A 26,706-nucleotide genomic window follows, 5' to 3' on the forward strand; every position below is an offset into this window, starting at 1 on the left:
CTGCAGCAGCTGTGAGCTGATGTGTTCATCTAAAATACACAGGTTCTGCACAAAAGAAGGTGTAAATATGAAGCGCAGGGGTGCAACAGCCAACAAACAGCTCGTCAGCTCGTTCTGTGCACATTGATTGTTTTTATCAAATTAGTTTGACCTTCATTAACCTCCCAGTTTAAAGAGAACTATTTACATCTCATGTTCCTGTTTTACTTCATGTTGAAGTGAACTAGGCGACTTTTTCAGGCAAGTACCTAACGTTTTACTTGAGTTTGTGTATTTCTGCCACCTGTTGGATTAGTCAGCGTTAAAGGAGATTAACAATCCTCAGGTGCTGATATGAAGATGTGGTTTCCTCCTCATGATAATAACGATAAACAAATGTTTTCCTCTTACAATGCAGCTTGAGAGTGACACAGTCCCTCTCTTTGAGTCTCCTGTCATCACAACTCAACAGGGAAATTCAAAGAGGGAGTTTTACACTAAAACTTTTACACTGTCTTTGGATTAAATCCACCTCAATATGTCACGTAAAGCTTCATATTAACAGCTTCACAAACCGATCATTGTTTAGCTGTTGTTTAAAGACCTTTAACAGTCACAAGTTCAAAACTTACATTACAATGAAATACATTAAATATACCCAGTACAGAGTAAAACAGACAGTGTAGATTATTGGATGTCTGCTCAGAACATGGCTACAGGTTATAAATAAAATGAACATCACTTTGTTACAGATCATTGTATTTACAGAGATGCCTGAGTCTCAATGGGAATTCAAGCAGAGACCATTAAATGGACAGAGGGACGACAGTGGTGTTTCAGCCTAGAGGGATGATGATCTGTAGAAATGGATGGTCCTGAATCCCACATGAAGCCTTATCCACATGAAATCCACCCTCAGCTTCACTGTAAAGGTAATCTCATTGTTCACCTTGCCTAAAACTTCAATCAAACCTGAAAGAAATAAAACAGGGCTTAAGTTTGATTGTGAGTCCTAATAAACAGACTGAAGAGACGGTGGACACCCGCGATCACGTTCTTTTAGGATCTGACAGCATCTCTCTGTCTCTATCACAGCAGAACAAAATGATATTTGTGTTGTAGTTGATTCCCTGAAGGCAGTAAATCTAAACCTCCTGTTATATTTAGTGTTGTGTTTTAATTTGCTGAGAGAAATGCAGTGATATCATGTTTCAGAGAGAGGAAACAGACTAGAGTGGACTTTCACTGCAGACTTTACCTTTGAATGCTGTGTTGAGGACCCATTTTTCTCTGCTACTAGTTTGATTTGGCCACTTGGGAGCCATCACCTGTCACCATAGCAACACTCCGTTTGGCTTAGGGCGAAAAGTAGAGAAAAGGATCAGTTTGCTTCACAACACCGCGGACGTGAGCTGAAAGTCCTTTAATCCTTTGTCCAATTTTTGTGCAAGAGGACAGTGCTTCATCACACAAAGATGATAACACTGCTTTCAGAGAAAAGCAGAGCTCAGGCCTTTATATTTGACCCATAAAGTGGAACATTGAATTATTCTGTAAGTGGATTACAGTAATACTGTGCAGCTGGAGTGACACGCTGCAAAAACTGAAGCAGCGAATGTGTCCTCAGAGGTTCTAACGCCAAGTGTTTGTTGTGCCCTGCAGGCAGGTCACAGGTCAGCAGACAACACAGTCCAACTTTAGATGAGTGTTAGATTATTTCTGAGTACCACTCTGTGCAAACAGCACATTCAGCTCTTTTCTTTCTTTTGCATCCAGTGTTCATCACAGTGTTTCACCTTCATCATCAGCCTCCTCCTCCTCCAGCCGCTCTGTATTATAGTGGAGGTTGAGCTGTTGGAGCTCGGAGTTGCACAGAGAAACTACATAGATTTCAGTTTTGACATTCTTGTAATATATTTATTCCATTTAATAGCACTATTAAAGTGACATCTCAGCTTGACATCCCTCTCACTCACAGTAATGAACTTCACGCTTGTAGTTCAGCTGGGCCGTTAAAGTGAAGGCAAAATGCCGAAGACCTCAACCATGTGGGAGCATTTCAGCTGAGTGATGACCAAACCACAGCGGTGTGCCAGATATGGCTTTTGGAACGGGTCTAACACGGTGACACCACCAGCACCTAAATGCTGCCTTCAGGTGCACTGTGGCATCCTACTGCTCCTATGTAAGAGATGGTTCATCATCATCAGAGGAATCATTTGGTTTAAATACATATATGTATTGGTAGCATTTAAACACAGCACCCAGCAAAGCTTTTAACATTAACAACAGTGTTTGGAAACAGGCTGGGAATTGTAGTTCCTACAGAAATCTTATTTCTGCCTTGTACATACTGTACTTGTCTCCTAATGTGAAGTACTTGTACTTAATGGCACTTTACGTTTTTTAGTAATTTAGAGTTTGTACTTCAACATGAGTAAAACATTTGAATAAAAATGATGCTTATACTTGAAGTTGAATACTTAGAAGTGGAAAAGTACTTGAACTTGCAGTCGTTTTTCAAAGTACAGCATTAGTTATAATTAACTTAATCATCAAAAACTGAGCACGCTCACCTTCGTCATGCAGATGATGTTTTTGTCTGCGTGGATCTAAAGCTGCCAACGCTGTGCTCAAACCCAGTTTTTCCAGTTCAGGTATTGATGATTGACTCTAGGGGGAGCCAGTCTCTTATCAGTTTCACACGCTGCCTTGGTTCCTCGACATTTGTTGGAAGGCACCCCTCTCCTCCTCCTCCTCCTCCTCCTCTTCTTCCTCCTCCTCATCTCTCCCTCCCTCTCTCTCTCTTTCACACTCTTTCAATGAATACTAATGCAGCGAGCGGGCCCACCTCCCTTCCTCCCATCTTTTCGCAGGGATGGGCGGGAGAGGGGAGACAGAGCAATTCCAGCTCAGTATCCCTCCTCATGAGGATGGCAGCGCTTGACTAGCAGCAGCCCCAATGCCTTTTTTTCCCTCCCACTGAGCAGAATTGGTGATAGTGTGTGTTGCTGCTGCAACAATGTCTAACCTGTGTGAGTGGCACGTCCTGTCAGGCCAGAGTTGAGAGAGCGAGAGGCAGAGGAAAGGACATCTGTGGCTGCTTTTTGTCATCTGGATGGGAAGTCTTTTTTGGGAGGAGAGACAGAAGAAAGCAGAAGGCAGCCGGGGAAGGGGAACAACTGGCAGCAGCCAATCCCCCCTTCCACATACAGACTGGAGACAACGGAGGCCGCTGGAGTATTTGCTTTTATCTTTCGTTTTTTGTTCTTTTTTTTCCTCATCGCGCTGCTGGGAGGTGCTTTGCCTTTTCATTTGCTTGCTCTCTCGGTCCTCTGTCTTCTCATCTATTTCGCCATTTACCTGGTCAACAATTTCTTCTATTTATGAGCCAGACAAGGAGGGAGAGAGAGGCAGAGAGACAGAGAAAAAGAGAGAGAGGACGGGGAGTCTTCTTTTTTTTTACCCCTCTATCCTCTTTTTTTCCTCCCCCTTTCATTCATTCTTCCCTCCCTCTCCATCGCTATCACTTCCAGCCTTTCCTATCTCTGTGCAGCCCACGCTCCCGCCTCCCTCCACCGCCTCCCTCCTGCTCCTCCCGCCGCTCCACTCACTGTCCACTTCGGCTACTTTTTGACTCCACCAGTGTTTTAATTTCTTTACTTTGAAAAGCTCTGATAGAGACGTTTGAATTGGCTTGCTTGTATTTTCTATTTATGCCTTTTTCACTTTTGTACCTTGTCCTATTTTCCCCCTTCTCTTTTTTCCTCCCTCCATCCTATGCATCTTTTTTGGGCGATTCTTAAATCTAACCATAGGTAGGTCTATTTAGTGTTTAGTGTCTGTCTCAAAGTCTTTGTTCCTTTTCTGTGTATGGAAGGTGTTTTGTGTGGGGTGCACACCTTGATGCACACACACACACTCACACACACACACACACACACACACACACACACACACACACACACACACACACACACTCACACTCACATGCTCTCTCGCCTACAGTCTAGTTTCGGTGTAACCATGTCTCCCCTCCCATCCGGCTCTCAGCTGATCGTTGCCTCCTACCGTGTCATCCTCACGTCACTCCCCCCTCACGTACTGTAATCTGTGTTTTCTGACTTGCTTTTTTATCCTTTTGTTCTCTTCAACTGCGAACACAGGAACCCATCGAGCAAACACCGTGTCCAATGGTCATCACAGAACCACATTTTGACTGGCTCGTCATTTCTGTGTTGTTGCACAAAAGCCTGTTTACCCCCCCCCCATTAAAACGTCCCTTTATAACACTCCTCCTCCTCCTCACACGTCCTTTTTTGTTTGTGGTCATTCATGCTGAGATGTTACAAACACACATTCACCTCTTATCAAACCGAGTTGTGTTCGAGTTTCCTCACGTCACGTTTATTAGCTGAAGGTCAAACTGAGCAAAGGCCTAATTCCTGAGCGTGTTTCTGAGGCAGCACTCGTCCGTTCTACAGGGGTGTCGTCTGTGTGTGTGCACTCCTTCTTTTCCTCTGCCCTCTTTTCCTCTCTCTCTCTCTCTCCCTCTCTCTCTCCCTCTCTCTCTCGTATCTTTCTGAACGGACTCTCATTCTTGCAGACAGACACACACAAGCACTCAAAGAGAATGGACTAAGACAAAAAGCTGGCTTCATCATCCAGAGGATATTTTTCCCTTTTTTTCCTCCACCATGATTTTCACCTTTTCCACCCACTTTGCTTCCGTCTCTCCTCAATCGCTCTCTTTAATCACCAGTTTCTGCATCCATCCTCTTTTTTCTCTCCCATCACATCCACCCCTCTCACCCCATCTGAACTGATCCACTTATTGATTTATTTGTTGTTCCATTTAGTTTTTTTTCATCTGCCATCTAAACAAATTTAACATCCTACCACACACACGTCATCGACTTGCTTGCATCAGAGAGTAGTTGCTGTTTATTTTGCACGTTAGTGATGGGATTGTTGCAGTTCATCTACTTGACTGCTTCCGTTTATTGAAATACAAGTGGCAGAAAATTCATGAACAAGCTTTTGCAGTTTTAGGTTGGGAGTATTGGTAATAAGTGTGTGTGTGTGTGTGTTTGTGCATGTAATGTGTGAGCAATAGACAGATGCATTGCAAAGTGAAGCAAACCACACAACTCATTTCCTCGTCCATCTCCTTTCTTTTTAATATCTCCACCTTTTTTCCTGAAGGAGATTTAAAGCCTCTCCTCTTCATTACACGAAGATAATGGGAAGTGGGACTTGTAAGCAGCCGTCACCTTGATACAGACACTCTGGATATAGCTGTTTTCCTGTGGAATTACCCTTTAAATCCTGGATTTGATTCCAAATGAGAAAAATAATTAACAATTATCAGAAACTGTCCTAAATTCGGGACTCTTTTTATTTTTTGACTTTCTTTTTTGTAATGGACTGAAGCTGATTTCAATATTTCTTTAATTTCTTTAATGGGATTTCACTAACGCGGATTAAAGACTCAAGCAGCATATTTGTCTCTTAGTTGATGTAATAGCTGTGATTCTCACAATTTCTCCAGCCTCCAAAATCAATTAAATATAATATTTCTCAGTGTTAAGGGTTAAATAGGTGAGTACACTGCTTTGAATCCACACATTCTGTTGCTGTTTCATGTTCTGGATGATGATTAATTGATGGAGATATTAGAATATTTTGGTCATTAACTCACTGTGTGTGTGTGTGTGTGTGTGTGCGCGAGCCAACATGAATATATGTGAGTGGTTATTAGCAGATTATCAGAGATCAGCTGTTTCCTCACACTTCACCACCTTAGCCTTTAATTCTGTTTCTGATGCATTTTAGTCATGTGAAATAAAATCACACCCTCACATCTGATCATATTCGAGTGTCTGAAAAAAAATCTTATTAGCCACTCTCCACTTGCCTGATGGAGTAGCCACTTCAAATCACCTGTTCAGTGCTGCTCTACACACTGATTGAAAGCGGTGGAGTGTGTGTGTGCTAGCCTGAGAGGAATGTATTCGCAGATCAATAAAGTAATCTACATGAAGAGACAGACTACAGTGCCCTTTTCTCAATGCAATTATTTTTATCTGCTGTTATTCCAAAGAAACACACACTGGGAGAAAGACAGTAGAGCTCTAATCCAGGTAGACTGGGATCAAATTAAAGTCTGCAGCACACACACACACACCCCCAGACCCTCTGTCCTTCTGTCCATCATAGCTGCAGCGGTGATTGACCCCTTTTCTCTGATTAACTTTCTATCGTTTGGCTGGTAGCAGTTTAGATGTGTGTGTGTGTGCAGTCAAGGTTATGGCTCTGTACCTGTGAAACCCACCTGGGACCTGCTCTTATAATCCCAAACCATTACACATTCTGCTCAGTTGTCTCGGCACACGTGACCCGTGTCGCCTGTCTGCAGATGGGCACTTTAGCCCAGGTGGTCTGTCAGAGCTGTCACAGCCTCAGACACCGGCTCACTGCAAACTAGTACATGCCATCTTTAATGAACAGGCGGAACACACTTTCCGCTGTAGCATTATTGTCTTAACATTGTGGTGGAGGGAGGTTGACGCAACGTGGATGGTGATGTGAACGTTGAATGTTCCACTTAGCTGGAAAACTGCATTTGATACAGCTGCTTTGTCTACAGTAGTAAGAGGAGGATGCTCGGAGACTCAGCTGGGTGCTAGAGTGAGCAATCGCTGGGTATGACTGAGCATCATTACCATGCATATATACAGGTGATTTATTGGAGATCATAGCAGAACATGGAGCATTTTGGATGATGAGCTTTTTCCAGATAAATCACCGCTTTCAGTGCGGCTACCTTAACGTAGCTTCAGTTCTGTTCTGTAAGTGTTTGACTCAGATTGTTCTTTAATGTGTAGTGTATGAATTAAAGTGTGCCCCCAGTCTGAATGAATAATCTTTGTGTAAATGTCACCACCTAAATTTTATTGACTAGTAAATCAGTATTCTGATAACTGGGGGCCACGGTGACATATTTCAAGAGCCCTGTCAATTTTTAGTGTTTGAAATGATTTGATGCCAGAAGCTTATGTGAAAACGAAGTCTGCCAGAAGTCTCCAAACAGAGCTTAAGAGATTTCACAGGCACCGTGTTTGCAGTCATCATTGATAAACAGGCCAGGAGAGGAGACAGCAGGGGCTAAGGAGATTCATAATCCCGTCCCCTCTTCCTACTGACTGTCTCTCTGTCTTTCTCCTCATGTGCTTCCCACTCAGCCAACGACACACGTCTTGTGTGTGGCTCTGATATTAGATATTTTACCTTTAACTAACGCTCACTCTGTGCTGGGATGTTACCGTGTGCATCAGAGGTCCAACCTAAAACCTAAAAGACGGTTTTAACAAGTCCACACCGAACATCAGATTCACATTATGTCAGACGCTGCATGTTCACCTCGTCCATCATCTTGTTAAATGAGCGACTCGGCCTGCGGAGCTCCATCTAAAGCTCATAATGTTCTGCAGCGTGTGTCTGAATCCCGTGCAGCCATTAGGGAGCGAGCAGGGGATCCTATGTGGGGCGACTTAAAAAGTACATCTCGATTTTATTGGCAGCTATATTCACATCAAGCGAGTGGAATATGGGTCATGATCTGATATAAAAAGGGTGTTCAATAATTCATCAGAGCTGATTAAGAGGACTTGTATCGACGCAGATACTGTCCGTGAGAAGAGAGGGGAGTGCACAGCGAGGGGTGTGCAGCAAAGCAACATTTAGGCCCCTTTGTGGGATTAGTTTAAACTAAGGAACAAGCTAAAAGAGCCTGGGCGTTTCTACTGAGCAGCGTCGGCCTCTTTGATGTCTTTAATCTACTGTACGTTCAGCCCTTGTGTTTTGTGTGTCGACTGTGAAGATGCAGGCGTACAGTACATGTGAGCAGTGAATCTGTGTGTGTGTGTGTGTGTGTGTGTGTGTGTACATGTTGTGTGAAGCCCATCAATCTATTAAATATGAAAGTGCAATCTGTTACCCTGAAGAAGCTGGTATATTATTCATTGACACATTTGAATTAATGATTTGTTTTACCTAAAAGTATGGCTCTCGAATGGCCTCATGTGTTCATGATATATGAGTTATGTATAATCAGGATTAATAGAAGCTATTTATTATTCTTCTGATGTTGTGCTCAGTGTAACTGGGGATGAAGGCAGAGACAATTCAGTTTTACACTGTACTTGGAGGAAATGTATAATTGATCTTATTGGCCTGGATTCTCCTTAAATTAGACTGTTTTATTTCTTTATATTCACACACACAAGTTTACTAAAATGAGTTGTGAGATGCATTTAAACAGATTAAAGACTGTATTTTTTTTTTTCTGGCCTTCACAGTGGATTTGTGCTGTTTTCAGATTCTGTTTTACTCTCGAGTTGTGCATCTTAAAATCCCCTCATTTAGTCAGACTTATTAATTTGAAGGGGAGCAGGTCAGAGGTTGCACACTGTGCAGTATGCTTTTATTAGAGTCTAACTGCCTGTGACCTGCCTCTAACCCTCTGCCCTCCTGTTCCCTTTGCAATAACAGACAGACGTCAGAAAAACAAGCAACGGCAAACATCTCTTCGGTGGAACAGAAGAGAAGCTGCTCCTGTGGAGTACAATTACCTTGAAATTGCTGCTTTACCCTTTTGACCTGTCGAGGATTTTACCGAAAACTGCTGTGAGTTCCTGTTGCCAAAAAAATAAATCAACAATTAAGACGCGAAAGCATTTTGCAGAACTGCTCGCCTCATTTCTTAATCTCCATTCACGAACATCTGTATTTGTTCTAGCAAACCCCACACACCTAATGAGGTGTCCTGGTAGGGAGGTGTGTGATTCAATTAATCATGAAGACTAAAGTGCATTTATTTGATAAAGCATGTCTGGTTAGAGCAAACAGACCTGCTGCTGAAGTGACACCTACAAATGATGAAGGCATAATTTAGTCCCATGATCATTGTATTCTCCTTTTCTGGAGTAAATGAAACTCATCTTTCTATTAATTGCCTTACAACATTGACAGATGTTATCATTCCAGGTGATTAGTCTTGTCTCCTTCCAGAAAAAAAGCCTCCAAATTTAAATTCATGGCTTTAATGTGATGTATATGAAGAGTGGAAGCAGCTGTTTTTGGTTACATTTGATAAGGTGGAGATTGAAGTGATGCTCTTTTCAGTTTTTTTTCATTTAATCTTTTTTATTAGAATAAACTATGAAAGACAAACTGGTTGGTAAAAATCACTGAAGAGAAACAATCATCACCCTCAGGGACAAACTAAATGACTGACAACCAGGGACGTGCAGAGAGTTCCTCAGAGGGCAGCGCTCAAATTTAAAAAGGGGGCAGAGCTAATTTGAACTAGTTTCCAGTGTTGGAATAACTGATAACACAGTGAACTCGTACACCTCTGTGGATCATTATCGTTGGTGTTTCACATTCATCATTGTGAAACGTAACTAAACTTTGTTTAATACTTGAAAGTTTTAATAGATTTGTGAATCCAGTCCAACACAGACTGTGACACACCAAGATAACACCAGTGACAGAAAAGTGACATTAGGAAATAACGTTTACCAGCAGGTGCCGCTAGTCTGTGTACGTCATTCAAAAGAAAAAAGCAGACGAAGACTTAACTGTGACTAAAGCAGCATCTGTCAGCGTTAGCTCACCATTTTCACACCACCCTCTCGCTGTATTATAGCTAATACTAATTGAGAATATGTCTGATTGGAAGTTGTAAATGGCTCTGGGGTCAATTTCTGTTCTCATGCAGTGATTCGCTAAGCTGAACAGCCAATCAGAGGCGTCTTACTCACCTGCTGAATAGGCCAAAAAGCTGTAAGTGGGGGTTCGCACTACAAAAGACTAGGGCCACAGACATTTGAATGGTGTGTCATGGTCCCATGGAACATCCAAACATAAAGAACCATTATGTCATTTGAATAGAATCTGGATAGTTTGTCTGTGTAATAGACTTTTTATTTTGACCCAGGAGCCTTGAGCTGTGCATGTGAGACAGTAAACATTTACACATGAAATGGGAAATGGATAAAATGTTAATTATACATTTTTATTTATTTATAATGTGTAATTTTACACCACTGCTGCTAATACTGTAAATGCAAATAGCTCACGTTTATTTACCAAGAGCATTGAGGTGTCAGTAAAAATAAATAAGTGGCTAAGATCCCAGAGGGTTAATTAATGTTAAGAGGGGCACCTTTGATTAACCTGGGGGAAGGCCACCCCTGAGCACCCCTTCTGCACATGCCTGGTGACAACAGGAAATGTTCAGATTCAGTCTCTGCTCTGAAAAACTCAACATTTGAATAATTTAAACACAGCTGCAGACAATCAACAATCATATTGTCTTTTGTCATTGATCACAGTTTAGCCTCCCTCAGTCTGAGGCTATGAGAGGGAGAGAGAAGTCCCAGGCCGCACCATCATGCTACTTCTGAGACGCTGGGATGAGACTTTGGCTGGCAAAACACAAGGTAAGACAATATTGATGCATGAGGTCTCTACAGCCGGAGCCGCTCTTAGTTTTCCTGGGTTGTCCCTGCAGAGAGTCGCTGAAACAACTCGTCTTATCTCACCTGTGTGTTTGTGCGTCTGCAGTGCGCGCCTCTCCTGAAGCTCAGTGATGGATGGTCTAAAACTTCCACAGGCTTCTCTGTTCAGAATCCAATGCCAGCTTTGCTTGAGGGTCAGGATAATGGTTCAAGGTGGAGCCTACAGACGAATGGTTTAATCCTGGGTTTTTAGCACAGCGTGCACTTTGATCAATGGCGTGCGTCTGCGCGTAGACGTTTAACCTGACCCAACCCCTATCTGCTATTGGCTTCGTTTGCATGGCTCTACAGGCACCGAGAGGCGCAGTATGTAATGTGTGATAAGATAATAGGAGACGTAATTCTGTGTCCCACATTGAAATTACACAGAGCAAAAATATTTCCCACAAGGCCCCATGGGAGACTATTATCGTATCAGCACGTTCCATCGTTCTCTCCTCCTCACTCCTCTGTGCCAAGGTTGTTTTTTGTTTTAATTGTTCGCAGCCTCTTTATCTGCCACCACTCACCCTCTTTTCCTCTGTCTGCCTCTTCTTTTTCCTCCTGTCCCTCCCTCCTTCTCTTTTCGTCTCTTTCCATGAACTATTAATCAGCTGTGACGTCTAAGAGACTGAGCCTGAGCTTTTTTTTTTGGTTGGAGCTGGTGTTTGCTGTGGGAGGATGGGCTGATGGACTATGCATACACTGTGTGAGCACACTACAAATGCTGCCATTACAAAGTTACTCCCATTACTTTAAGCCGGCAGCAGAGCCACAGTGCAGCTTCGTAATGAAGTGTCTCATGCTCTGCCGTCTGTCGTTAGCTGAGAGTCACACAGCTGCCTCGGCTGATGCTGACGCTGCAGATTGCCTGATATTGCTTTGCGTCATAAAGCATTAGCATAGACAGTAGCAGTCAAAAGTTTGGGCACAACTTCTCATTGACGCTTTTTATTTGTCTGTTATTTACATTAGATTAATGCTGTAATGTCAATGTAAACTTGTTTGCTTTTTCATGAACACCTTTTCAATTAACAGGTGTGTCTTATCAAATATTGACAGGTGGATGAAGCTGAAGTAGTGTTAAAGCTCCATTATCTATCATTCTCAGAAATCGCTGAGGATGGTAACTAATGATTATTACATTTACATGTAGACCTCTTTTGAATGTGTTCCTCAGTTCGATTTGTGTCTGATCTCTGGTGATGCAGCAGCAGCAGCTGACAGAATTCATGTGTTTAGATTTCAGCTTCTCACTTCTCTGCACACGTTGCTTCATCCAGTGTCTGGACGTCAGTCTTGTGTCTTAAGCCAAAGGAACAGTTTTTGAGATAATTGTGCAATTTAACTGTTGCACAAATGATGTTATTATAAGCACATGGCTCATTTTATAATCTGCACGTAGAGTTGTACCTCAGTGGTGTTCACACTAGAGTTAGATACATGACGTGAACGTGAACCATCAACACACAACACAGTTGAGCACCGAGGCCTGTGGTGTCAACCTCGCCCAGAAAAACCTGCAGATTTGGTCTGATGAGTCCAAGTTTGAGATGCTAGTTCTTAAAATGCAGAGAAAGATGAACAGTATCTACTTACATGGTTCCTAACATGATGCATGAAGGAGGCGGAGGGCTGGTGCTGTTGAGGGGGTGCTGTGTTCGTGATTCTCCTGGAGATTTATAGAGAATTCAAGGGACATTTAACCAACACAGCTACCACAGCATCCTGCAGCATGCCATGCCATCGAGTTTGTGCTTTATGGGCTATCATTTGTTTTTAGTATGCCTCCATGATATGCAAGGGGAGCGATGGAGTGCTGCATCAGATGACCGGGCCTCTATAATCCCACGACTTGAACCCAACTGAGTTGGTTTGGGATCACGATTCATGTAATGAGTCACAAAGCAGGTTGGACGAAAGCACAGACACACTAACAGGCTGGCACATGAAGTAGAAACAGTTTGATTTAAGCAAAACCACCAACGTGCTCACAATGAGTATAACCAGCAGGGAGGATCGTGGACGAGGTCAGCGTCCTAACGGGGGTCAGAAACATTCAGGAAAAACAGTCCAAAGGGAGAAAACAACGATGATCTGATCTTCATCTAAATCAAGTCTGGACAAACACAAGGTGCTTAACGTAATAACACACAACCAGTGTCTTTACTGAACACTCCCAGGTTGTTGTTAGTGGAAAAATAGCTGGATTAGACCTGCACAGACCTGAACTATGGACCATTCTCCTCACAGAACTGCTCCAGCCCAGCAGCACCTCTGTCAGTGGTCTAGATTTGATATAGATTTAGTTCACTTTCAATTACTTAATGCTCGTTGTCCTCCATTGTCCTGACATTGTCTTTTAAGATACCTTAAATAAATTTAGAAATTGATTTTCCCCTTCAATACATGTGTCCAAACGTTTGACTGGGATCATAACTGTGAATCTCATTAACAGCTCACATGTCAGAGAACAGCATTTATACTTACAGATAAGGATTGTTAGTGTTTTAGGTCCATTATTAAAGTGCACTGAGCTTCCTGCTCTTACAAAAACTGTTTAGAAAATGCACTGGCTGAAATAATGATTAAAACGAGGACATATTAGAATAATAATGTCTCATAAGTTGTTCAAAAGCTTTATCTCCAGCCCTTGTGTACCTAACCTAAATGGGATTTTGGCCTCATTATATCACCACCACTCACTGCTATTAATTAAGTGCTGCATGGCTTTTCAGTCATTTTACAGTCAAATCCAATTAACAACAGACTCTTGTTTAGACTCTGGGGAACCCACGTCATCATTCGCATCTAGTGGTAGAACACATCGAGGCCGTGATCTTTGCTGTGTGACACAGTATGAAGTATTCTGGCATCACCTGTCTCCCCTCTGCTGATGCACACAATGGGATAAATGGCACATTTCAGTATGGAAGCATGACAGAGAGTTCTTTGAGCACCGTCTGGGTGTGTCTTGTATTTTTAAGTCAGGAGTTGCATCCTTATGCTGAATAGGTCAGTTTGCTTATGTGCTTATTTTTGCAGAACATTCATAATTGACATCATCCTTCTTTTAAGTAGAGAATGAAGATTGTTTCTTCCTCTTTTTCCTTTGACTGTATCTTCTCAAATCAGAGCAGATTCAGGGGTTAGGGAGATGGGAAGCTTTTGATAAAGAACAGCACAGAAGAAAAGAAACAGGGAGAGGAAGAGAATAGAGGAAGTGTTTTGGTTGTTTCTGGGGACGTGAATCGAGGATAGAAAGTGTACAGCTGTGTGTTTTCTCAAGAAGAAAATGACTTTTGATGTGCCTGTGCTGCTGTCTGTTCTGTTTTGTCACCATATGCAAAATCGCACAGCAGTGTGTGGGAATATCTCATTAATTCAATAACTAGGTCTTATTCGAAGAAACTTTTCAGGCATGGCAAACTCACCGCGGCACGTTTGTCTTTGTAATGAATTGCAGTCATATTGTTTAACCTGCGATCCACTGATGCTCAATTATCTTGTAATTGAATAAACTTGTAAGCTAGAGTAGCACCAACATGAAGTCTCCAGAGGTTATTTATCTCAAACTAATGCTATCAGTTCATATTGATTAGACAGTGAGATCACATAGTTTAGCTTGACCTGAAAACACAGCTAATATCTGTGTGGTAGCATTGATTGGGTTGCAAAACAGCAGATCAATACAGCTTCACTCATCCTTGTCTCCAGCAGCGACACAGTAACATAAGTCACCTGGAAAATGGCCTGCAGATCCGATCATCAGCTGAGTGTTGCACTTCCAACATTTGCTTTGGTGGCATCTGTTGTCATCTGGCACGTCTTCAGATGCTGCTACGACGGGGCTCCAGGTGTCGTCGGTGTTTGTGCTCCAGTCGTTGCACCGCTAGATCCTGTGCTGAGATAACTAATTAATCCACAGGAATTTAATTGAGAACTATTTTATTAAATTAAAGAATTGTTTATTTAACTTGGAATAATGTAAACATGCACTGTTTTTTTTTTATGTAACCAGGGGTGACGTAGCTGCAGAACCTCAGTACTTTTAACCTATATTTAATTACATTTCTGTAAATTGGCCCCATGAAAACCATGCAGAATTAGCTATTAGTTCATGTTTGCAATTTTCCCATCGATGTTTAAACAACTATAACTAGATTGTTTTTGACACCGAAGATGTTTCTCAGGTAAGTTCTGGGTTTATAAGGAGCATTTTCTTCTAGGATGTCTAAGTTGCTTTATGGTTGTTTATTCTCTATGGACATCAGAGATATGATATTCTCAGTACGTGTAACTCATACTGAATCTAAAAACGGAGGCATCATGTCTGTGTGTCCGGATTTAACTGTGTTATGATTTATTGAAGGAGAATGATTTTTGAATTGTTGGCTGAACAAGTTTCCTGATGTTTTCTGCAGTATTACCTCTTAAACTGTCTTAACTCTTGACCAAGACAAATCCTGGTGCAGTGCAGTAGATCATGGTGCAATGTGTCAACATGTATACAAACACTAGACAGTACACACATGCATGTGTACTGTATATTCACTGTACTGCGTAAGACTTTCATATAAATATGTACAGGTCCACTGTGTGAGCAGCTGTCTGCAGGGGCTGCTGTGCGCTCTGCTTCAGCTGACTTGTTGTTTTCCTCACCTAGAGGTTGTGTTGTTGAAGCTGTTGAGTGATTTGTTTTGGTGTGTGTATACCACAGGTCAGCATCTTCACGCAGCTCCGATCGACAGCAAACGCTCGCGCTCACGCCTGCAGGACTAACAGTGCAGTGTCAGAGTTTTACTGTAGACTTGAGAGGACGGTCGCAGTCGAGTGATAAACCAAACACATTTGTTCCTTTTGTACAGTGTATACTGAGTGAGACAGTGAACGCATAATCCACCACATAATACAATACAGAAACTCTCAAAGCTTGTAATGTGTGAATTTAGGTTTTATCTAACTCTGTACAACTTTCAGTGATTTAGCGTTGTCATCTTTGATTTAAACTCCTCAGATCCAATTTTAATTCTGAATAATAACACTTGTCTCAGTCAATGTGATTAATGTTGTCCTCACAGAATTTGATTAATGTCTTGTTGCACAGGAGCTGCAACTAAGTAATGCTATTTAAACTTCTTTTTCTCCATCTCCGCTCCACTAAGTTACGTTTTTCTTTCCCATTATGAAAGCTGTGCCAGACAATAAATCAGTCTATGCCAGAAAAGGGATTACTTTCCCTGATATAGCGGAACGAGCTTTGAGCTACGCCTCCTGCTATGAGATTGCACGGTGGTGCATCATCAGCTGAGCCACACGCACAAACACAAGGATCCCTAAAAGCCTGTTTGTGTTGTTGCAAAGATGAAGTGGTCAAGCATGGGCTGTGACCTTCGACCATCTCTGAGTGCATCTTCTTCTTTTGGTAAAGCTGGAGATCACCCGGATGTAGCTCTTGAAATGTCATAGCTAATGCTCAGCTCACTTCAGTCGCCTTAGCAGAGTAAAGCAAACTCCATAGCTGCCCTGTCTGCTGCCTTGCAGGCTTTGGCCTCTGCCACGCTCTGTCCTACAGCCTCCTGCAGCCTGGACTGTGTTTGCCAGCAGATAATATTAAAAGTTATTGATTGGGTTGTGTTAAGGAGAAATGGCCGCCAGGAGTTTAGCAGAAGAACTCCCAATAGGGAGCTAATGCCTCCCTGAGGGACCTCATCCACGGACTGTCAAAATGTGTGATATGTGGGGACCAGGCTGCAGAGAGAGAGGGATGCAGGGAAAGAAAGGGGGAGGAAAATAGGTTGTAGGTGCCAGTCTGTCTTGTAAAGAACAGGAAGAGGCTGTAAAACCTTCAACTAGGCAGACAGACAAAAGGGACCGCGAGGACACTGTGATGTGAACTGTTGTAAGAGATACAAACATAATAGGTCTGTCAAAGTCTGACTGATTAAACTCGATGCACCTGAAGAGGATGCAGCTATCCTGCAGCCATTTAACCTCTTCTGTGTATTCAGTCAATTGTTCCTGTTTGCATCGCACATCGATTTCTGAGAGCCACAACCGGAGTTTCAGAACAATTGAAAACGATGTTAATGCCGATGTGAGATTATCCAACGTTTCTTTGCCTCGAGAGATTTCATATACTCAATATTCACACATTGTCATTTGTGTATCTCCTCTCTGTGGTGAAAATGTTGGGGGGAAATAAGCAGTTCATGAATAGGTGTACTTAATAATTTGTTCTTTCAGTTGATATTTGGTGTTGACTACATGAAGTTACATCTTAAGATATATATGTTTTTCAGTGACTGAATGTGGGACTGTGTGATGTTTGGTGTCTATCGTTGCCTTGCTCCTAATAATTGTACTACAATTACTAACAGATGCCAAATGCTCAACTATATTCTCCACCTATTCTCTAAGTGCGTCTGCAAGTTAGCAAATGAGCAAAGGGTTTACCGTGAGTTTATTTTAGTGCCATTAATCTGAGAACAGCTGCCTGCTGAACTCAGAAACAACTCTGTGAGGTCTGGATGCTAAACAATGAGCTGAAACTCACTCTAAATTTCAAAGTGGAGATTCAGGTGATAGTTCTCTGTAGGATAATGGATGAGGGATGTTGGTGGGTGGAGGAGCATTAAGGGAAAGATGAGGGCACAGAGAGAGAGCAATGAAATCAGTGTGATAAGCTACAAGAATACTTTTGAAGTCTTGGGGTGTTTGCATGTGTGCCGGTGATGGGATGGGGTGCAAATAACAGCAGTATTAGAGACGACTGGTGTTAAATTAAGAGTCAGTCCAACAATGTGCCACCTCGAAAAATGAGACAATTAGAAGATGCTCACAGAGCCAGACCCTGAAGAACTCTCATTATGGAAGTGTATGTACATACGTGTGTGTGTGAAAGAGAGAGAGAAATGTCAGATTCCAATACTGAATACGTAGATCATTCGGATCCACAGGACTTAAAACACATCTTGAAACCAAAATAGCAACGCAAAAATTTAAAGTACTAGTTTTTTAGCTTTTACCAAAACCGACCTGACAGAGACACACAGCTATATGCACATCATCACACTGTGTCACCGAGATGCTCCATTAAACACATAGTTACAGTATCATAAGAATCAGTGGAGAGTAGAGAGGCAATCAGCCTTAAAATGTCCAAGGAGAGTAGATCTATAGGACGTCTACCACCCAGATCAACCCAGAGCTGAGCATTCAAGCTGTTTTGGCTCATAGGACTCTCACATGTTGTAATTGTAACCATAAATCCTTCAGAGGCTTCATTCTAGCAGCACGGCTCAGTTTGGATCATAATGTTGATAGTAGTTACAGTTATGATGGTGATTGACAGGCCCTGTCCAAAAATGAAGGATGGGGATGAAACAAAGGCAAGTAACTGAGTCAGCAAATACGTATAACAGACATCAATATCCTAACTGTATATAGTCATGTAGATTAAACTAATGGAAGATGACGTATGGCACAGAAGACGTCGGATTTGAATTCAAAACACGCGGCTTTTATTAGGTTTCATGTGCATCTCAGCGTCGGACATTTTCAGCTGCAAGTAGCTCCGTGGCATGAGGGTTCATCATGTGTGCATATTAATGGTAGCTAAAATAATTCACCCTTGAACCAGAGTTCATTATAATTATGGTTTTAACTTGTTTAGTGGTTGTGTCGGGAGCACAGTCATTTGTTTTATCTTGAGTCAACTGGATGAATTTTCAGTTCTGTCTCTACAGAAATTGCCCTCTGACATTATCTCTAACTGCTGATATCTGTTATGAAGTGTGGAAACCCTCAGGGGGACAGAAGATACTATCACCTGGGTTGAACAGAGCAACATTAGTTCTCAGGTTTGTCTAAACCTCGTTAGTTTCTAAACCTTCACCAGCTAGATATGAGCACAGGAGCTGCCGGCTGCAGCTCAGAATAATGCTGTGAGATCCAGACACTAACCGATGCACCTGACTTGTCAGAAGTCAAAGAGCTGATGATTCATCTCCTTTTCCCTGATGTTTTAAACCTGTATTTCACCAGCCGGCACTGTGCGTATATGAGCGCCAGCATACAGCGAAAACAAACGTGAAGCAGTGAAATCAGTGACGCACACTGATGGTTTGTCGCCATACTGGATCCACACGAGGAAATCAAGTCAGCAGCGCCATCCCAGCACACGTGGTGGTGCACAGAGGCTGCAGAAATGAAACTAGAGCAGCAGGGAAAAGGAGAGATATGATGACCCCTTTGACTTTCCTGCACGTTAAGGTTCTGTAAAACCGAGGGGAGCTGCAGACGCTAGGTTGGTTCATCGCTACAGAACGAACAACCTGTTTCACTTTGTCACACTGTCGACACTTTTGTCATCAATCAGCTTCCAAATGCATATTTTCACACATTGTGGGGTAGAAACACCTCTGGGAGGCTTCTCTGATCCTTACGTTAGCAGTTTTGTCATGTATAGAACGTTCTGGTATCTACTCGGTGTCCCAGCTCAGATTTGTTAAAATATGTATTTCTATAATAGAACAGTTGAGTAATTTAAGGCGGTATGGACATGCTTGACTGGTTAAGGTTGAGATACAGTGTCTGCATGTTCATTACTTAGCACTGAGGCCTTATACTTAAATGGATTATTTCATAGTATGTGCATGCATCACTCAAATTGATGCAGCCTTCTCCTGTGTGCAGGAGTGTGTGTGTGTGTTTTTTTTTTTACTGTGGTTTCTGTCGTGATTGTAAGTGGACCAGACCTTAAAAAAAAAATCAATCAGCGAGAGTGACAAAGAATGGAAAAACATGCACAGATGCACACGGAGGAAGGAAAGTAGAGACACTTCTTTTCTGTTGTCTTTTACTTTCCACCCAGTGCTTCTTGCTCCTGTGATCACTCTTTCCCTTATTTTCCATCCCTGTTACTTTTCCATGTTCCTTCTCACTTCACTCTGCGTCATCTTCCTCATCTAATGCTCCTTCTCTCCCTCTCCTCCCTGCATTTATCTCTCCTCTCACCCTCTCTCTCTCTCTCTCTCCCTCCCTCACACAGTTTTTAATTAAAGTCTCTCTGTATCGAGGGATTCTGTTATGGTGGTGATTTAAATGGAGGGGCTGACATAAACTCAACATTACTGTCAGACCAAAGCAAATTCCATCAGCCCTGGTTAAATTTGCAGCTGGCCGTTTTCCAAAAGCCTTTTTATTCTACAGCCAATATCTATACCTGCACCTCATTCTATCTATCACTTTTCACTCATATTCCCTAATGCTGTGTGTTTGGAGGCGACACGTAGCTCCGTTGGTAGGGCAGTCATCTATAAACCCCAGGGTCTGTGGTTCGACTCCTGGTTTCTCCTGGCTGAGGTTTGATTGGACAAGACATCAAAACCCCACAGTAGCTCTGTAACAATGCAGCTTTCCCAACAATTTCCCCAAAGGGATCAATAAAGTATGTTATTATTATTATTATTATTATTTAAAATTTTCAGTGTGTCAGGTCAGAACCATGCATGGAGAAGTGGAGCTGGAGCCACCTTAACATGTAGAAGGTGAAAATAATTAGTCCCAAGGTCATTTTTAGTCAGAATGACTTTTTACATATTCAAGATGTCAAGAGATGAAAACCACCTCAATAAGAACCTTTACAGAAATATTTATAACTACCGTTAAGATGTTGTAAAAGACATTAAGATCAGTCAAACCTCACATTAGTCTAATGACTAGTAATATCTTAGTTTAAGATATAATTTTAAGATGCCAAATTAATGATATATTTAAATGCAATTACGACCAGATGTACCTGGAGTTCACATTTCACATTGTTGTAGCTATCACAAATTAGCTTTCCTGTAAATCAATGAGTCATTTTTACCAGACAATACGTTATTGTAGATATGTCACTGTAATAAGAATTCTGTTGGTTTAATAATTTATTAATTTATTTTGTAACTCTAATCTAAATGTACTGGTAGGGCTGCACAATAAATCACTATTAGATCCAAATCTTAACTTCTGTGCAATCTCATTGTTCCATTAGATGAGGAGTTCTGTCCAGTTTGTACTAACATGGAGATCTGCTGCATCAAATGACAGCAACTGTGTTACAGGGATCAGCTGTGGAAACAAATATCATAATCATAATTAGCCAGAAAACCATTAGTTTGTAAGTGTTAGAACTAAAAGCAGAGCAGAGTTAAAGTTTTCTGTAATCATATTAATAATAATGATATATTGCTCCAGAATCGTGCAGCACTACTAGTCGGTGTAAATACCCAAAATGTAATTAAGGATATTCAAGTGAAACCTGTTAATTGGCTTTCCAGGTACTGGATGTTTGACACAGATAGAAATAACGTCCATGTAGAACAATTATCCAATTCTTGGCTGTTGGGCAAGACACTGAAGCCCAAGTAGCTCCAGCTGGGGGTCGGGGCAGCTGCTGAGTGGTGAAGTGTGTGTGAATGAGAAACAGTGTAAAGAGCTTTGTTGTGTAAATGCAGACCATTTACCATTTAATTCATTAGTCAATAGGTGAGTCTCCTATAAGTGATCAGTGAAAAGGGAAAAGGCAGACGATGGGGTAATAACGGTCAAAGATGATATAATACATTTGATTATAGGAGTAAATATTTACTCTCACAAACCATCCTCAGAGTTTAGTTTAAAATACTCACCTACATCTCTCAGCTCCAACTTTTGCTGCTTCACTCCTTCCTGTGCTTCTTCAAACAGGAATAAAATGCTATTTTTAGCTGGACAAAGCAATTTGCTGCCTTGGCAGAGTTCACATTTTTCACTAATGTTTCTTGTCCTTTCCAGCAACAAGTTGAAAATACTGACAGTGTGTCCATGTGAAAAATGTGGCTGCACTGAGCCGACATTTTTCAGAGAAGTGAAGAGTTCTAGGAAAAAAAAACACAGCAAATGTGTGTGTGACCATTAAAAAACAGACAGAAAACATAGATTAATGCCTGTTACTGGATGTAAGTGATTATTTCTGAATGTAATGAGTTACATCATAAGTAATAATATGACTAAACATAATGTTTGAGTGGTATCAGGGACTGAATCTGTGTTTTCATCTGTGAATTAACTCCTGTCTGAAACAGTTGGAACAGAAACTGAACGTTATCACCCTCACGGAGGAGGATTTACTGCAGACCTGTTTAGATGAGAGTATAAGCAGATTGTGAAATCATCCTGTAATTCCGCCCAGGTCCATATATCAGAGCAGACACACCTGCACATATGCTTGTCACGCTCGCGCTCGGACACACTCGCACTGAGTTACGTGTTCGCGGCGGCAGCCACCTTGCTGTGAGGAACGAGACACTTCCCTCTCCCTCAGAGTGTCCCCCCCCATGCCTCTCCTCTGCTGTGGTGTACTCACTGTCTCTGGTGGATGGGCGCCTGTGGTCGGGTCTTCATAAATCAAGATGTTACCACCGGCGCTATGAGGCTACTTTTTAATTAAAACTGTGAATCAGTCGGCTCTGATTATGAATTGTACTCTGCTGCCACTGAATAAAATATACAGGCCTCACTTCTTCTCCCCCCTCTGACTCTTACTCTCTGTCTCCCTCCCTCTCTCGCACTCGCTCTCTTTTTTAGAAATTGAGAGTGTCCACAGCAGGCCTTGGCCATGCACAGCTACTGAAACCTGACAGTGTTGTGATGCAGCTGAGGAGCTTAGCGGTTGCATAAATATAATAAGTCAATATGGAGGGTCTGGCACCACTGGGGTCACCACTATTATATCACACCAAAGAGGCAGGAGGACAGAAACACAGCATTACAGCTGCTGGGTCCTTTAATTGTGTCTGTGTTGGGTTGGATGATCCTATCAAAGCAGAGAAGAGAGAGCAGCCAGTGTTTGGATGGTACCAGCTTCATTTTGTCCACGGGTCATGTTGGATGAGCCGTGAATCCGTTTCCGTGTCCGTGATAAATGAAAAAAGCCCATTCATGAAGCCAGAGAGGGAGCAGCTCTGCTGTTCAGCTTTTCACTATCACAGAGCAGTGACAACAGCAGCGCTATACTGTCAAATGAAATAAATAAAACCAAATCTATGAATACATTTATATGCAAAATAGTGAGTCTTCAAAGCTCCTCTTAGAAGTAGCACCAGGTTGAAGCTTAACAGAATGTCTGCTTCAAGGGGCCCTTGCTAATTTATGACCTTTGCGTGTCTTGCAAGTACAACTGACACCATCCTGGGGAGATATGGGGATGAGCCAGGCCTCGACGGAGCAGAAATTAGCCCAATGGAGCGCGGCGGCTGAGCTGGAACGGAGCACGGGGCTGGCGCCGTACCGCTGTACCACTGCCGCCTCCGCTTCCCTTTACATTTTATCAGTGGGCGAGTGCATGGAGGGAGGGAGGACTAACTGGAATTCAATCTTACAGTTTTGCACAAACAAACTCATGAATGATAATGGGTTGCTAATTGAAGGTACTGGAGCGATTCACTCCGCTGACTGCGGCGCTACAAATGGAGTCCTCCGGGTAGCCATGGCGACAGGAACAGAGAGGCTCTGGAGGTCTCCTGACCTGAGCTGGAGTCAGATCCTCTTTTACACATGCTCCCCATAGTTGGTGCCACCATTTGGTTATATTTGCATCCATGAATATTTATAAGCAAACTGTTTGCAGTTGCTGTTTGCATTACTGAACTGTTTGAAAAGTTAGTTCAAATGTGGGCTTGTCTTTGTGCATCTGCATCAACACACAGATATCCTGATGGTTTGCTCTACATTTGACTGTAAGGTAGTTTGTTTAGGTGTTTTATTGGAAACGTACTATTACAATAATTATTTTACTGTACCTCAGCTTGTGATCCAGATGACCTCCACCTGTTTGTATGAATTCTCCATATCGACCATTTGTTTTACTTTTCATCACCAATAAGCAGCTTAACGTGATCTGAAGTGGTGGAAGGCTTGCACAGGTGTTATTGACGACATCGATTCTCTACCGTGTTGTCACCACTCATGTGATGTGAATGCAAGAGCAGAGAGAATTTCCAGGAACAGGTGCTTATAAAACCTGCTTTCATCCCGGGGATGGGGGAGAGCATACTCTCCAGCTTCACTAAGGCATTTTTATCTGTAGTACGCTTTGGGTTCTTGGTTTAGAAAAGCTGTCTTAGCTTTGTGAAGACCACTTTTACTCTGGTGCTACCCACTATGCTTGGGTGTTCACCTGTGGCTCTGTTTGTTCTTGTCTGCTTCTATTCTTGCTGGATGTCTGCTGGTGAGCCGGCCAGACTAACTCTCTTTGTGTATCTCTGCCGCTGCTGCCACTCGGTCTGGCAAACCTTCCCGTCTGTCTGTGCGTCTGCATGCAGCGCTGCTGTTCTTTTCTGGGGTGCGTGTCTCTCTCAGGCTGAGCGTTGGCTGGGATTAAATCCAGGGGACATCCGTTGGAGAGACGCTCTTAGATGTCATTATCCCTGTGGGAAGTCTCATCATCATCCCGCAGTGGAGGGGCGCTCGCTGCGCAAGCCTGGGAAGACTGTGAGAGAGACAACTGTGACAGCCTCACGTCTGCAAGAAAATTATCATAATCATGCGACAAAACAACACTCGAAAAAATTCCCAGTTTTACACATTCTCTAAATATGTTATATGTTATGGGAACCTAGAGAAAATGGCCGTATCGTAGGCTTGGATCCATCCATGTGCAGCTTCTAATCATAGCAAGTCCCGTACAAAAAATACCTGAGAGTTAATTGAAATGTGTAAAATTAGCAACAGGGATGATAGCTGAAAATGAAAGTCATCAGTCAATGAGAGGAGAGGGAGGAGACAGGTTTCCCTCAGCACGTTAGCTAAGGTGGGATGAATTAGAGAGGTCTGTGAAATGGATGGATGAGATTATATAACCTCGTTGTCACTGAGTCACAGAATTTTGCAAAGACAGTTCTATGTCAGGATAGTACACATGGGAAGGTGGATTAACTGAAGAGGAATGGAGCAAAGAAACACCATTAAGCACAAAATGTATTGAAGATTGCTGCTGTGTATTTACATTCCCTACAAACAGACATGTCCTGTTTGCTGGGTTAGTGATGTGTGTGTTGTGCTGACAGACATGGGAGACACTGGATTAGGCCGTGTTCTTGTTTAAGCATATTTCAGGGTTTGCACCCATGAGATGTTGATTTCCACTTGAACAAGCAGAACATTCACTGTTTCCCACACAATAGAGTGGTGCAGATACCTTACTATACAGTCTTGTTGTTTCTCAGTAGGACACCCACAAACACACTCAGCCCTACAAAGACGAGAAAAAAACTCCTGCACACCTACAGTACTAATCCAAAAAAGGCAGGATCCTGGTGCCAAAAATAACATCTTGGAATGAGATGGATGGAAGAGGACAGATTATTGAGGCTCTAATCTGTGAAAAGCTGACAATAAAACACATTTAAAGTGATTACAGCGCTGTTATTGGCACGGGGGTCACTCAATTCACCGTACTCTTCCTGTCCCTAGGTTTACCTTTCAGTAGACAATGAAGTCTGCTGCATAAAGTGAAAAGTGTAAAGGTCTTTCACAATGTCACGGACTGAAGATGTGAAGCTTATACAAGGCAGATGAGGAGAGACGCCAAGTAGATGTAGAAACAGAAACAAAAGCAAGGACGGAGGAGGGAAAAGAGCACCGAGTGGAGAGAGGGATTTCTGCACTGAAGCCACAAATCATGGGGAAGATTAAGCGTCTCTTCTGTGAGGCGCAGTAGGCGTAAATAGAAACGTGTCCCTGAGAGAGATCCTAGAGACCAAGTGCTTATCTGCCTGAGTAATGTCAAAACACATTTGTCAGTCTGAAGTGTCTCTGTATCTATAGGAGGCTGGATATGCAGAAATGTACAGCTGTGTTAGCAGGTAGATGGAGGAAGGTGAGAAACAAAGCCTACAGAGCCCACACACACACACACACACACACACACACACACACACACACACACACACACACACACACACACACACCACCTGAGTCTAGACAAAACAGTTTTCACTCCGCTTTGACCCCCTGGCTTGATGGAAGTGTGTGGATGAATGAGTTGATCAGGCTTTATCTCTGTGTCTGACTCCCTCCGCTGCAGAACCAGCACATCATCAAACAGCTGCAGGCCGGTCTACCTGTTCAACATCTGCCACATCTCAGGAAACAATGAGAAAACGCTTCACACTGTGACTGTGTCTGCCCTGTAAATTACCCAAGCAGGTCTGGGCCTCTAGTGTTGCTGCACTCATCCTGTCACGCTGTGCCGTTTCCTTTGGGAGCACTCGTGGCTGGGATGAGGACTCGCTGGACTCTGCTTGTGCAGCATTGTGGTTACTCAATTTGGGAGAATATCTGATATCAAACATGTTGTTTGTGAGCTGGGGGACTATAGTGTAGCCGTCCACTGTACTGTGCAAGAAACCACATGTAAAATAAGATTTAGTTACATTCACATTACAGCTGAGTCTCAATCTTTCCTTCAACTGCTTCTCCTACTGTATACAGTCACACAGAACCTTGGCTGGAGGCCAGCTAGAATTTTACGGTCCTTATAATGTTATTAATTCATTAGGAACAGCCACTTCATGCTGTCTTGTAATTGCTAAAAGCAACATGATTTGTCTTACCTTACCCTGCATCCAATACAAGATGTACAGACTTAAACTGGGGCTTTGTGCCAGTAAGTACAGATCATTTTCAGCTGGTCATATTAAGTCCATTCAGGAGCGATTTCCTGTACATTTTGGAAGTTATGATGCATTCAATAATGGTTTTATAAATGCACACAGCGCCTGCCACTGCCTTCTGTTCTTTTGGCATCTTCCTGCAAACTGCCCTCAAGCAACCACAGGCTCTGGTTCTCCAGTAATACTATACACTGATGAGTGAAACTTATAACTTTTATTACCTTTGTAGTCCACATGTCTGCTATATTTAGAAAATAGTTAATTGTTTTATTGTAATATAAGCACAGATACCATTCAAAATGGCAGCAGAGTGGCAAAAACAACAGTGTAATAGCAGGAGTTAATCCCTGTGCAGCTCTTAAACTCTTTATCAGTTCAGAAGTTGACTTTACAGAGAGTGTGGGACTGAAAGACAACGTTACACTGCTCTATGCTCATCTTATTCAATTCTGTACCACATC

General features: G+C 42.4%; 1 protein-coding gene across 2 annotated transcripts in view; it reads left to right on the forward strand.

The window, feature by feature from the left end:
- The first annotated feature begins 2,957 nt into the window (after positions 1-2,957).
- LOC113152389 (glutamate receptor ionotropic, NMDA 2B) overlaps positions 2,958-26,706 on the forward strand; it is a 105,805-nt gene continuing 82,056 nt past the window's right edge. The window contains exons 1-3 of one of the 2 annotated variants that reach the window (XM_026345617.1): positions 2,958-3,219; positions 8,533-8,667; positions 10,380-10,487. In XM_026345617.1, coding sequence (XP_026201402.1) covers positions 10,461-10,487 — 27 coding nt within the window. In that variant the 5' untranslated portion in view covers positions 2,958-3,219; positions 8,533-8,667; positions 10,380-10,460. Of the gene's footprint in view, positions 3,220-3,535; positions 3,798-8,532; positions 8,668-10,379; positions 10,488-26,706 lie in introns of those variants that run through there. The other variant, XM_026345625.2, reaches the window with a different exon arrangement.

This window comes from Anabas testudineus, chromosome 8, assembly GCF_900324465.2.
Source record: "Anabas testudineus chromosome 8, fAnaTes1.2, whole genome shotgun sequence".
In the NCBI taxonomy this organism is placed as follows: domain Eukaryota; kingdom Metazoa; phylum Chordata; class Actinopteri; order Anabantiformes; family Anabantidae; genus Anabas; species Anabas testudineus.